Here is a 13,073-nt window from a genome sequence, read left to right as displayed (position 1 = left end):
TCTATCAAGTTGTATATTTTGCGTTATTTTAATTATTATATGAATCAAATTATTATTTAATAATGTTTAATTATTATTTATCCCATTGTAGACTTATTTTGGAAAGCCCCCGAGCTATTAAGAAATTCACATGCTCCGATTAAAGGCACTCAGGCAGGAGATATTTATTCTTTCGCCATTATTCTATATGAAATTCTTGGACGCAAAGGACCGTATGGAAATATAAATCTGGAACCCAAAGGTAATTATAAGTGGCAATGTGTGTAATGAGGAAGTAATAAATATAACATCAATATTCGACTCAAATACAAAAAAAAATTAATGTCATTATTATTAATATTATGACAGAAATCATAGACCGAGTAAAACGATTTCCGGAAGATGGTGAACCACCATTTAGGCCCAATTTAAACGTACTCTCCGAATCGAAAGCAAATTGTGCCGATTATGTCGTTATCACTATTATGGACTGTTGGGCGGAAAATCCAGAACTTAGACCAGACTTCAAAATGATAAGGACTAGATTGAAGAGAATGAAAGCTGGATGGCATCGAAATATAATGGATCAAATGATGAACATGATGGAGAAGTATGCGAGCAACCTCGAAGATCTAGTCACCCAGCGTACGGGACTTCTCTTAGAAGAAAAAAAGAAAACTGAAGATCTTCTTCATAGAATGTTACCTAAGTAAATTTTTGCAAACTGACATGCTTATCAGTAAAAAATAATAAGTATGGCTATAAAATTGATCTGAATGATAAATATATGTATATTTACAAAAAAAAGTATTGTTTCATTTTAGGCCTGTCGCGAATTGTTTGACAAACGGTATTGGGGTAGAACCGGAAGCTTTTGATTCGGTTACTATATACTTCAGTGATATCGTTGGTTTTACTGCAATGTCAGCTGAAAGTACACCATTTCAGGTATATACACCATTTCACTTATTGGTTTATAATTAGTAAAACAAAAATGTATGTTGTAAATCAACCAATGCAAGCCGACACAGTAGTTACAAAAATGTTATTTATATAATTGATAATTGTGACGACAGGTTGTAAATTTCTTAAATGATCTGTATACATTGTTCGACCGTATAATCAAAGGATACGAAGTGTACAAAGTAGAAACGATTGGAGATGCTTATATGGTCGTAAGTATACTGTTAGAAATTTCGTAATGAATTCAAATATGTAATGAAAGCTTGTGATTATGTATGAACTGAAAAGTAATGAATGGTTTAATGGAAAACTAAGTTACAGTGGTCTTAAATGTAATGAATGTGTGCATTAAATTTCATGCAAACCACATAAAATTTTATGGAAAATACATTAAATTTCATAAAATTTTATGAAAAATACATTAAATTTCCTAAAATTTTATAAAAAGTACATTAAATTTCATGTATATGTATATATTTTTCAGTTGTAAAATATATTTTTTAATTGCAAATACATTAAATTTAATGTAATATTATAAAATTAATAATATTTTTAATAGCATTTTTATCTAATTAATTACGAAAAAAATGATTTCCCAATATTCAATACTTTATTCAGGTTTCCGGTCTTCCAATAAGAAATGGAGATCAACATGCTGGACAGATAGCATCAATGTCGCTGGAATTACTTAACGCTGTTAAGCATCATACGATAGCTCATCGACCTCAAGAAACTCTCAAATTACGTATCGGCATTCATACTGGTAAGAAAAGATACATTCAGAAACATACATATACATGTATACACATTATCCATGCATTATATGCATGTATATCATTATATTGCTAATAATAACATGAATATAAAATTACAGGTCCTGTGGTAGCGGGTGTTGTCGGTTTGACGATGCCTAGGTATTGTTTATTTGGAGACACCGTCAATACTGCGTCTCGTATGGAATCTACTGGAGAGCCATTACGAATACATATTAGTAAGCAATGCAAAGAAGCGCTAGATAAAATCGGAGGTTATAAAATCGAAGAACGTGGTTTCATTGAAATGAAAGGAAAAGGAACAGTGAAGACTTACTGGCTTACAGGAGCTACTGTGACACACAGAAAGAACATAGAGGTTTGTGAATAAAAATTTAGAATGTTTGAATGAGTTGTATGAAACATGAATGTGTGTAGTATAATAAGGATGTATTCTTCAGAATTAAAGATTTTTTTCTTAATTAACTCTTACAATTATTGAAATTATGTAATTATGTCAAATAGTAGATTAGTATCAAGAATAAATTTTAGTATCAAAAATACATTTTTCTCTTTAGAAATTTCCATTAAATTTATTTTAAATTAAAAAATATTTTATATCATTTATTTTAATACTTAAAATTAATTAATTAATGAGCTTGTTAAATTTTACTTACAATTGAACTTATACTAAAGTTATCACTCTCTAATGAGCTGAATCTTTATGTCTACAGAATTCTAACGGGGATGAAAATCTCCTACCACTGTTCTGCAGACCACGAAAAAGCCCGAAGTTAAGTCCAGACTCGCGATACGCATCACAACTAGAAGGATTAGGAGCTGTTAGTCGTAGACATTCAAGTGTACCATATCCAATTGCAGATGACTCTTCTTCGCAATGTGAGATGTCTAATCCAGTTTCGCGAATAGTATATGCTCGAAAGCTCGAGAGATCTCTCCTTTCTCTGACTGAAAACGTCTCGAAGACCACGCTGATAGATAATGTTCCAGTTCAGGAAGAAGAAGCACACAGGCGCTTAAATATAAAGTCGGTAGATGATTTATTTATAAATACAGGACCAAAATTTAGAAAGAACGCTCGTGCATTATCTACCATCGCGTCCTCTTCGTCAAGTGATTATCCATCTGAAACTGTCTTACGCGAATCCCGTTCACTTGACCCGCTTCCCACTGATATATATAATAAACGATTCGAATCGCCAAACTTCTGGAAAGAACACGAATGCACGCGGATGAATTTAAAAGCGGACATTTCTGAAAAAATGCTGAATAATAATTATCCTAATGGCAATGTAATAATGATGTCTCATACTGACAGGCTTCCAAATGAAGCAGAGCCACTATTAGATGACGATAGTACGAACAAGAGAGAAATACGAGAGAAGCGATCACGCTCACTGGATCAGGTGGTATTCGAATCTAGCACAGACAGTGTACCTGATAAAAAGTCGTCTGCGCGAAAGTTATTCGAAATTCCACCTGTTTCAACTATTATCCAGATGTTCAATGGTAATGGATTGCGCAACAGCAATGTCTCTTTAAGAAGAGGAATATTAGCAGGGTATGATAAGCAAACCGAACGCGAAAGTGTAGTTTAATATGCATTTGGGAAAAAAAATTTTTAATACAAAAAACCTAAATAGCAAGAAATAAAATCACTCGTAAAAACTATGCGCTTGCCAGACGCATGAACTATGTGGAACATTACTTTAGGAATGATAAGCATGATTTATTGTTGCCATCTTTTTTTCTTAGGTACGTGCAATTTATATGTATATGAAAGTTACCGATTACAATGTATATATTTATAATATTTAGTTATTTTACAATTCTTATTGTTCTAAAATGTGTGCATCGAAGCGAAAAACAACTTTTACTTTATACAGGACTGCTCTCCTGTTTCTCTTTGTTAAGATTTTTAATTCGAATGTGTGTAACACACGGAAACAGCAAATTATTTTTAAAAATCATGACCAAAGTACATCACGGACACTTAATTCATCCGACAATTCATTTCGTTTATTAGTATAAAAAAGGAATTAGGACAGTATCGCGTATAATCGATGTCAGAATGGTTTAGATCTTTTTTTTTATTTTGTAGGTAACTTTTATAGTTTTATTTTTACATGAAAAAGTAATGTAAGTCGTCCGCGCGAAAGTTATTAGAAATTTCACCTGTTTCGATATCTATTATCTAGATATTCAATAATAATATATCGTTTATGCAACATAATAAATCTGTAAAGATATCTAACGAAAAATTTGTTATGTTCCAATATCGATTTTATATATATATATATATACATATATATATATATGTGCACACAATTAAAATTAAATGTGAAACATAAATGTCATATAAGACGTGTGTATATATTAGCACACATGTATGTCTATATCTGTAAGTCTATTCTTGTTCATTGATGGAAGTAAATTGTCCGTATGGCTGTGAGAAGTAAACTAGATTACACTTAAGGTGCTTAGTAATATATCATGTTGTTAAATGTATATAACTAAATAATAATATATCAGTGTAAAAAAAAATGTAAATTAAAAAATATTACCTCCTATAAGAGATAATTAAAGGACTAAATTCTTTAAACATTTGACAATACCATTGTTCTCAATGGCTCCGATAAGAAGTTTTTAAAATCGAATTAATTAGATTTCTAGCTTTCATATGGTTTAATTTTTTTGATGTTGTTCTCAATGTTTTTAATGAAATCCATTAACACTCTCTTACAATTGACTCTCTTATAACTGACCAAAACCGAAAAATTTCCCCTCCCAACTGTAAAAGAATTTGAATTTTATAATATAAATAATATCAATTCTTTTCGCTTGTATAACTTACAACAAATTAATAAATAGTAGTAAAACCCAGGTCAATACATTAAACGAGCTATAACTAGATGTACTAATAATATTTATTAATCACAAATTATAATTTTTCGACGACAAGTTTCAACGATACGTTTCGATTATACTTAGCCACAGAGCCTCATTAGCCACAGAAATACATAAGTACCCAAATATCTAATTATATTAACATTATGAGGAACATCTCACATTCAAGTTACAATAGATAATATAACAGATTTATAAGAATCATCTCACCTTCGTGTTACAAAAGACAGTATATTACAACCATATCATACGTAATAAAACTTGATAAAGATAAACTATGTAGTGAAGAGACATGATTTCGATTAATAGCGACAAAGAGCAGTCAGTATGAATAATGACTGAATTTCAGTCATATTAATGATGTAACTTAATATAAAAGATTGCATAACACGCACGAACAGAAATTATGTCCTCTGGCGTTTGGCTCTGTGGCGCTACACATTCTTACCGAAGTGCACACGTACGTGTTACCAGAAACGCGAAGGGAGAAAGTAGAAGCGAGGGCGTTCCGATATTTTGTCCGATATTTTTATTTTTTCTTAGCGCAAGGTGCATAATTAAGAGAGAAAGCATAATTGGACGTAATGTCAACCCGCGGTGTTTTTTTGTTGTCTCATATATTTGTTACTAGTGAGATACCCCGGTGTCTCTCGCTCGCCAATATTCATAATAATACTTTTATTATACACAAAATGTTGTAATTATGCATAAAAATTTTTAACTGCAAAAAATTTGTGTGCATAATTACAACATTAAATGTAATTTTCGGACTCATTGTAATAACTTTGCATGCACTTATAAATTTGCAGTGTACAAATGAAATTAATATTTTGTATCGCAAGATTGTAAAATTAAATTTAAGAACAGTTAAATATAAGAACATATATAATAATAAAATAAATAAATAAAATAGGATATAATGTAATGCCGCGCGCCGCGAACGCCAAGGGACACCATACCTACCAATGCGTGTACATCCTTAATAATATTGAAGTAGAAAAACTAAATAGAATAAATTATCGTCAAAATTAAAACTATAAAGACATTAAACAGTTTATAACTTAAAAACTATTTTTAGCTTAAAAATATATAGTAAACCGATAATAAATTATACTATGTACGTATGTATATAAAAATTTTCCATTAGAACAAAACAACGCGAAATATAAATAACAAACGCTTTAAATTTATAATGCCAATTCACAAATTAAATAATTATCAAGGGATAAAGAATAAAGGTTATGCAACACTTACATTAATATGAAGGTAAATTTGAATTTTCTTCGGAATAGTTGTACCTGATAAATTAATGAATCAACCTTCCTTATTGTTTGCAATGACGATTTAATTGATCTTTTTAAAAATTCCTTCGGTTCCAATTTTATTTCCAGTTGATCATTCGTTACAAAATCATATAATGAGTATCTAGATTCGTCAGAATAACCCTCGTTGATGTGATTATTATTATAATTATTGGCCTAATTTCCACCGAAGGTTTAAACTGGATCAGAATGTAATAACCAACCAACTACAGTCGAGAATTCCTCTGTCGTTTGACTATAACAGGGAAATACTCGACTGTAATTGGTTATTACATTCTGATCCGGTTTAAACCCTCGGTGGAAACTAGGCCATTGTTCACTAACGCCCAATAATGAACAGGAATTAAACCATTATAAATTCAGGGGATGGCTAGCGATCCTTGAATCTTTGAAAACCGGGAATTTCATTGCCAATGATTCGAAGAGTTCTACAGTAGCTCTAACTCTTATTGGCCTGATATATTGATAAGATTGATAATTTGATGTAGAAAACTTTCAATTTTCTCAATTCTGTGGATAAATCAAATCAATAAATTGGGGTTACTGCACTATCCTTCGACGATAGTGTACGTCAAGCGGAGAGCGTAGACTTTTACATAGCGCATAAAACATGAGGTGTAAGAAAATCAATCAACCAGAATCCTTTATTTCACGGAAAGGAAGGAAATAAAGCACTTTCATTTTCTTATGCTTCAAGTGTTATGTATTATGCAAGAGTCCGTGCTCCCCTGTGCTTCATTCTTTCATCGCTGCTTAGTCATTTGACGCGCCGTGTTTCATTTATTAAAACAAATGATGCACAAATTCATCAGGTATTCTATCAGCATCTCTGCTTCTACGGACAATCATTCGGATGTTCGAAAAATTTGGAACTCTTCTTAGGTTAACGTGAGTGATTTTGTGATTTATAGTGCAACAGTCGGAATGAAAAATACAGAGTGAATTTTCTGCGTCGGATATAGAAGTCTTCTCTATTCTTAGTAATTATTATCTGTTTTTTTTTTTTCCAGTAAAGAATCAGGCTTAAAGTTAAGCCAAGCACAAAATATCAATGATATTATAATATGAGCTTATTTACTCATGGATTACTCCGAATCCTAAAATTAGTGCCAATGCATTGTATACAATGCAATGGTGCAAATAATTAATATTAGTTCGATGGAAAAAGTACTCATCAAAGCCATGTGAAATCTCAAAAACATAAAAGAATTAAGAATATAGAAGGGTAAATTAGAGTCAAATTCGAGTATAGATGTAATAAACATTTAAAGTTTCAACATTCTGATAAATTGATATGAAATATAAATTTAATTTAAAAACTTAACGTTACATTGTATTGTACATGACATGTTTTGACACCATAAAAGTATTGTTGCAAGTAGGAAGAAAAGCATCCTGATGGAAATGTGTGTACGACGTAAAGAGACTGAAAAAAGTACAAACAACTCCTCCAGTTTCGTAATTGCAAAATCAATACAAGGTATCCAAATCATTATTTACTTTTATTACAGTTTATATAACAAATATATAACAAAATGTGCATTTATTGAAAATATCTCGTGTTTGCAAATAATCACTATCATATCGGATTTAGAATACATATGAATTTGCATATTAAGTTTTTTAAAAATAAAATCGAATTTAGTTTAATTTAATTTAGTTTTCTTAAAGGAAGATTCTAGTCCTAGAGGTTCAAAATTTATGTATTTTTTACCAATTTTTTTTTTATAAGGAAAGAAATATCAAAATAATGCTTTTTGCATTATGTTTTTTATATTTCAATATACGAAATAAATTTTTTATTTTTAGAATTGTATAAAATTGCAGTTGTAACTTACATTTTTAATAATTGCATCAGAGCATGCACAAATAAATGCAATTATTAAAAATATATTAAATTTGTGGGGCCATGAATCTCATTTTATTTGAAAAATTTTAAAATTTATAGGATGGCAGCCATTTGAAATTAAGTGTCAATTTTCACGAACTTTTTTCACTTTTAACTTGTTCAAAGAAATAGTTATTTTGGAAAATTTATAGCATTTTTAGGTATGGTTCCATAAAAATTAATTTTTTTCGGAAAAAACTTCATATCAATCGGATGATTGATTGAAGCTGTACATTTTCCACCAAATTTAAAAAACATGAATTCGAAAAAAAAAAAAATTTTACTTCATGATAATGATTTTAGTTAACTACAATATTTTATAACTTACATTTAATCAGCGATTCCTGGCCTAAAAGACTCTGAATCAGAAGCATAAAACATCAAAAAAAATATTATCTCATATAATCATTAAAAATCGATTTAGTTCTTGAAAATTAGTCAATTTATTAGGTGTTGGAATTAATTCGTAGCGTTTTACAAGTGATGGGAAGTACTTTCATTAATGTATTTTTTAATGCTCATGTAAAATAAATAACATTCTTTCATTAAAAACGCTACGAATTAATTCCAACACCTAATATTATTTCGAGTAAAACAAATGTATTGACGTAAGAGACCGTAGGGTAATTAATTTCGTAAAAGTCTAAGTAGCTTTAAAACTTAAAAACCTTCAGAAATAAAAATTTAATTCAATTTTTTTAATATTAGTTATCGCTATATTTAATGCGATTTTTTTTATTCAGACAAATAATAACAAAAAATATATTTCATAATAATAAATATATTTAATTAATAATATGTTTAATTTATCGGCTGAATAATTTTTTTATTTTATTTTTTAATCTATGCTTAATGCTTTAAAAATGTAACAACATCGTGAAAACATATTATTGTGGAATATAATTTAAAAAATATAATATTATTTATGTAACCATTTTACTTTAAAGTCTAAAAATTTTAGCAATTTTTAAGAGTTTATTTTTTTTCGTGAAAATAATGTAATACATCCCATTTTTTTTTAATTTATTGAACTGCTTTTAAATAATATAAACAATTTTCTTATACATATATTCTTGTATATTTATCATATTATATATTGCCGTGATAAACGGGCAATCCTTAAATTCAGGAAATTTTGAAATCTTTCAAAAGAAATAAAAAACGTCTAGATAAAATGTGGATGCAATAAAATTATCGACAAAACCGTGTGATAATTTCATAGATTTTGCTAAATTAATTTTATCTCATGGAAATGCCATTGTTGAAAGCGATTTCTCCGTAAATGCTGAGTGCCTTGTTGAAAATCAACTTGACAAGAGTCTCATTTCAGGCGCAAAGACGTATCTATAATACCGTTGAAAATGTAGGAGATATTGAGAGAAAAAATTGATAAAAAACTATTACTTATTCTATGCGTAATGTGCTTTCGCATTATAAAGAATTTTTGACGAAACAGCATGAGGCGGAGAAACATTGGATATAGAAACATTAAGAAAATGTAAAACTCTACTAGAAAAAAAGAAGGCCAAAAAAGTTAAATACTTAGCTGAAGTATCAAAGATAATGGCAGAGATAGATAATTCAATTGCTGAGTAAAATTTTTATTCCGATTTGTTTGTTTCAATATGTATGTTTATATACGTATATATAAAATATTAATCAAGTTTTATTTAATTTTACTGATTGTCTTTCACGAGATATTTTGAGGAACATTCGTTCTTGTATTTTACTTTTATAATAAACAATCTGTTGTTTAGAGATAGATTCCAAGCAATATTACGTTTATCTTACAGTTGTTCTGAATATGAATGCTCATTAGGTTTAAGTTTAATTTATGTGTTAAATCGTCGAAGAAAGATTTTATTTGTACGTAATATTTCATTTATCAATAAAAATACATTAAAGCACTCATATTTCATTATTTTTTGCTACAATTTAAGTAATGGAACTTTACAAAACTAATCATATTTTGTATGTATAACATGAGTAATTTTTTAATATTAAGAACCTTGAAATCGCTACTTTTAGTTCTGGAAAACCGAGAAAAAACCGGGAATTTGAAAATGCTGGATCGCTGGCCACCCTGAAATTTTCCTTTTATTTTTAAGAAAAATATTTATATTTATATTTATATTTATATATTTATTTTATTTTTTATACAATTATATTTCTATGATACATCTCGTAAACTAATGGTAGAATAAATTAATCCTGGCCACTGAGAAATTTTGACATGAAATCAGTTGGCTTTTTTTCCCACGTTTCTTTCCAATAATGCATAAGTGCTCCTGCAGGTTTCCACAGGTTAGCTACTTCTTGCAACTCCATTTGACCCTGTAAAATTATATAACTTTATATGTTGTATTATAAGTAAAATTTAATTATTAAATCAGTATAAATACTATCACTTTTATATTTTGATTAATAAATTATATGCAACATTTATTTTATCATATCATGGCCATGTTCTAATTCCATACGCACTATCAATACCGAAAATATAATAAACTATATACACATAATAAACTATAGATTTTCAGTACAAGAAACATATGCTAGAACAAAGCCTATAAAATTTTTTCAACAATATATACGTATATCATGAATATTATTTGTAGATAATTAAAGTTATATTAGTTACTGACATCTATTTATATAAAAATTAATGTATATACTCAAGAGATTCTTATTTTTACCTTTACAATAACTATGTCTATAATCCGTAAATCAGTAAGATGAGCATGACGTCTAAATTCCTCACGTATCTTTCGTTTACAGTCTACTTCACTTTTGGGAATATTATAAGATAACACTGCAAAAAAAGAAGTGATTGTTATACTCCAGATAACCAAATGCAGTATGTTTGCTAATATGTTGCCGAAAACGGCAACAATCAATTTTGACAAATTTAAGACAAGGTGAGACATCATTATGTTTGTTGAACTCAATGGAATTCGAATTCTTGCGATGGCAAATTAATGGCAACATGTCAGCATGAATATCCTCAACAACAATTTGTGTCATATTGTCAACATTTTGTTAGCAACAAGCTACAATTAAAAAACTTCACAGGTTGAAGACATATTTGCAACAACGAAATCATGATATATGTTCTGTTGTCATGTTTTCATCACGATGCTCAAGATGAAACGCTTAATTATTCATTGCTAACATGTTGCTGTCATGTTGCTGACAACATAATGTGTAAGGCTAGTTCTACAATGTGCTTTTTATTTTCTGTTTCTTGCTGTTTGTCTCTGTTTGTCTCTTGCCTTTTTGATCAATAAGATAAGAGACAAATAGCAAGAAACAGAAAATAAAAAGTACATTGTAGAATTAGCTTAAACCACCATTGCTTACAGTTTGCTCTAGAAATTTCGACAACTGATTACGCATATGAATAAGCAGTCATGTTGTTCATAATGTATCCTATTTGATGTCAGCAAATATATAGCGACATATGCAATACATTATAGTTTGCATAATATGCTATATCACGCTTGGCTATTTCGGACGTTTGAGAACGTAAAATATGAAATAACAAGGTAACAATAGCTTTATGTAACTGAAAATAATTTTATATTATTGAAAACAAACATATTAAGAAAGCAACGAGTTTTGGCTTTTACAGATTACAGGTTAGGTAACGAAAAAGCTTGCAATTTGTAACATACGACAGTGAGAATCGCGTACATGAGATTGGTACTTGACGGATCCATGCTTTGTACAACGTAAGCACTTTTCGACGCGCATCTTTTCGATTGACAGATAAAATTGGTTTCACTTGACGAACGACACTCGCAGCTTGACCAGCCATGTTAACTAACGCCGTCGACACTCAACGACTTAACTCAAACGACTACAGATTGCAGACTGCACTCGGCCGTCGATCGTCGGCAAGTTTGCTGTCGTCGCGTCGCGTCGCGTCAGTTGCCATCTCGCAGGGAAATAAACGACAATTCAAAAATCACAGACTGTAATTCTTTGATCGAAAGGAATTTTTTTAAATTAATTGTTAATATTAATCACAATCTGGAAATTATTTTTGACCAAGAGTTGAATTATTTGAATTAATATGCTTTTGCACTATGCTGTCTTATATGTTTTTCGTTGAATACGAATCTGATATGTTAGAATTAAGATTTCACCGTTGACAGTATTGATAATCAATTGTCAATGTCACTTTTAATTTTACATTTTGAATGAGCATATTCTTGATCGAAACGAATTTTTGTTTAAATTAATTCTTAATGAATTTCAAAGGAAAAACTGTAAAATTGGATTTTTTAAATCTTTTTTTACAATGACTACAGGCATGATCTAATAATGAATTTTCTATTAAATAGTTTTCAATCCAATAAATTCATGATGGAACTAATAGATACCTTAGCGTAAAAGCATGAAAATCAAGCAGAACAAGTCATTATGCGATATCAAAATGATGTCAAAATGACTCCAAAATAATCATTCTCCAATCATTTTCGATTCATTTTATTGTCATTTTGACTTGTTATTTTATTTGGGAAAGTACAAACTCAAGCAGAACGTATCACGATAATAAAAAAAAAATAAAAAAAAAGAGCTATTCTCCTAATGTTCATTTCTACCAATGTGTAGATTAACTTATTTTTAAAAAATCTCGATATTTTAATGTCAAATTTAAAATGAAAATACGCATTTAACTCTTCGATATACGAATGATGTCAAAATGACATTTATTATTCTGCTTGGAATTTAATTCAAATAATTCAAAATACGACAATGTGATGTAAAAGGCTAACAAAAATCAAAAAACATAAAAAGTTTCTATTATTCATTTAACATGAGTATAATTATAACTAAATATTAAAAAAAAAGAAATGATTAAAAAATCACAGAAAATAAGAGTATGAAAACGAATACAAAATTTTTCTAAAGAGGACTTAAATATAAGGTCGAAACATGTAAAATGTACAAATTCAGGCGCAAAATTAAATTAATATTAACAGAAAAAGAAATTGTAATATACGACAGTGAGAGTAACGTACTTGAGATTGGTACTTGACGAATCCATGCTTTGTACAACGTAAGCACTTTTCGACGCGCATCTTTTCGATTAATGGATAAAATTGATTTCACTTGACGAACAACACTCGCAGCTCGACTAACCATTTTAACTAACGCCGTCAACACTCGACTCAGTCGACGATTGACTGCAGACTGCTGACTGCATTCGATCATCGGCCGTTGGCTGTCGGCAAA

The 13,073-nt window shown here is 29.5% G+C and overlaps 2 protein-coding genes across 4 annotated transcripts in view; one reads left to right on the top strand and one right to left on the bottom strand.

Moving 5' to 3' along the window:
• LOC105146326 (receptor-type guanylate cyclase Gyc76C) overlaps positions 1 to 9,739 on the top strand; it is a 100,304-nt gene extending 90,565 nt beyond the window's left edge. Inside the window, exons 14-21 of one of the 2 annotated variants that reach the window (XR_015544537.1) lie at positions 92 to 241; positions 349 to 688; positions 804 to 927; positions 1,056 to 1,154; positions 1,561 to 1,705; positions 1,817 to 2,073; positions 2,429 to 7,424; positions 9,163 to 9,739. Coding sequence is in view for 1 of the 2 variants with exons in the window: in XM_011056497.2 (XP_011054799.1) it covers positions 92 to 241; positions 349 to 688; positions 804 to 927; positions 1,056 to 1,154; positions 1,561 to 1,705; positions 1,817 to 2,073; positions 2,429 to 3,313 (2,000 nt within the window). In the remaining variant the exon portion in view is untranslated. Of the gene's footprint in view, positions 1 to 91; positions 242 to 348; positions 689 to 803; positions 928 to 1,055; positions 1,155 to 1,560; positions 1,706 to 1,816; positions 2,074 to 2,428; positions 7,425 to 9,162 lie in introns of those variants that run through there. The other variant, XM_011056497.2, reaches the window with a different exon arrangement.
• Positions 9,740 to 9,947: 208 nt separating this feature from the next.
• Positions 9,948 to 11,734, bottom strand: ND-B14 (NADH dehydrogenase (ubiquinone) B14 subunit). 2 transcript variants are annotated; one of them, XM_011056498.2, is made up of 3 exons: positions 11,526 to 11,734; positions 10,529 to 10,644; positions 9,948 to 10,166 (listed from the first exon to the last, which is right to left on the bottom strand). In XM_011056498.2, the coding sequence occupies exons 1-3, from the start codon at positions 11,647 to 11,649 to the stop codon at positions 10,038 to 10,040; spliced, it is 369 nt and encodes a 122-aa protein (XP_011054800.1). In that variant the 5' UTR covers positions 11,650 to 11,734; the 3' UTR covers positions 9,948 to 10,037. The 2 variants fall into 2 exon arrangements, with proteins under 2 accessions (XP_011054800.1, XP_011054802.1); XM_011056500.2 differs by having other exon boundaries at positions 11,507 to 11,647.
• Between the last annotated feature and the right edge of the window lie 1,339 nt (positions 11,735 to 13,073).

The sequence above is a fragment of the Acromyrmex echinatior genome, chromosome 3 (genome assembly GCF_024713525.1).
Source record: "Acromyrmex echinatior isolate Ae372 chromosome 3, ASM2471352v2, whole genome shotgun sequence".
Classification (NCBI taxonomy): Eukaryota; Metazoa; Arthropoda; class Insecta; order Hymenoptera; family Formicidae; genus Acromyrmex; species Acromyrmex echinatior.
Note: the sequence above shows the minus strand (reverse complement) of the source record. Positions and strands in the feature narration are given on the sequence as shown.

What these genes read in the sequence shown, in the direction of transcription:
- ND-B14 (XM_011056498.2), bottom strand. Translation starts at nt 11,649, where the DNA reads ATGGCTGGTCAAGCTGCGAGTGTCGTTCGTCAAGTGAAACCAATTTTA. An exon ending in CCGTCAAGTACCAATCTCAT is followed by an intron (nt 10,645 to 11,525) that starts GTACGCGATTCT and finishes CTTTTTTTGCAG; the next exon opens with TGTTATCTTATAATATTCCC. An exon ending in TAGACATAGTTATTGTAAAG is followed by an intron (nt 10,167 to 10,528) that starts GTAAAAATAAGA and finishes ATAATTTTACAG; the next exon opens with GGTCAAATGGAGTTGCAAGA.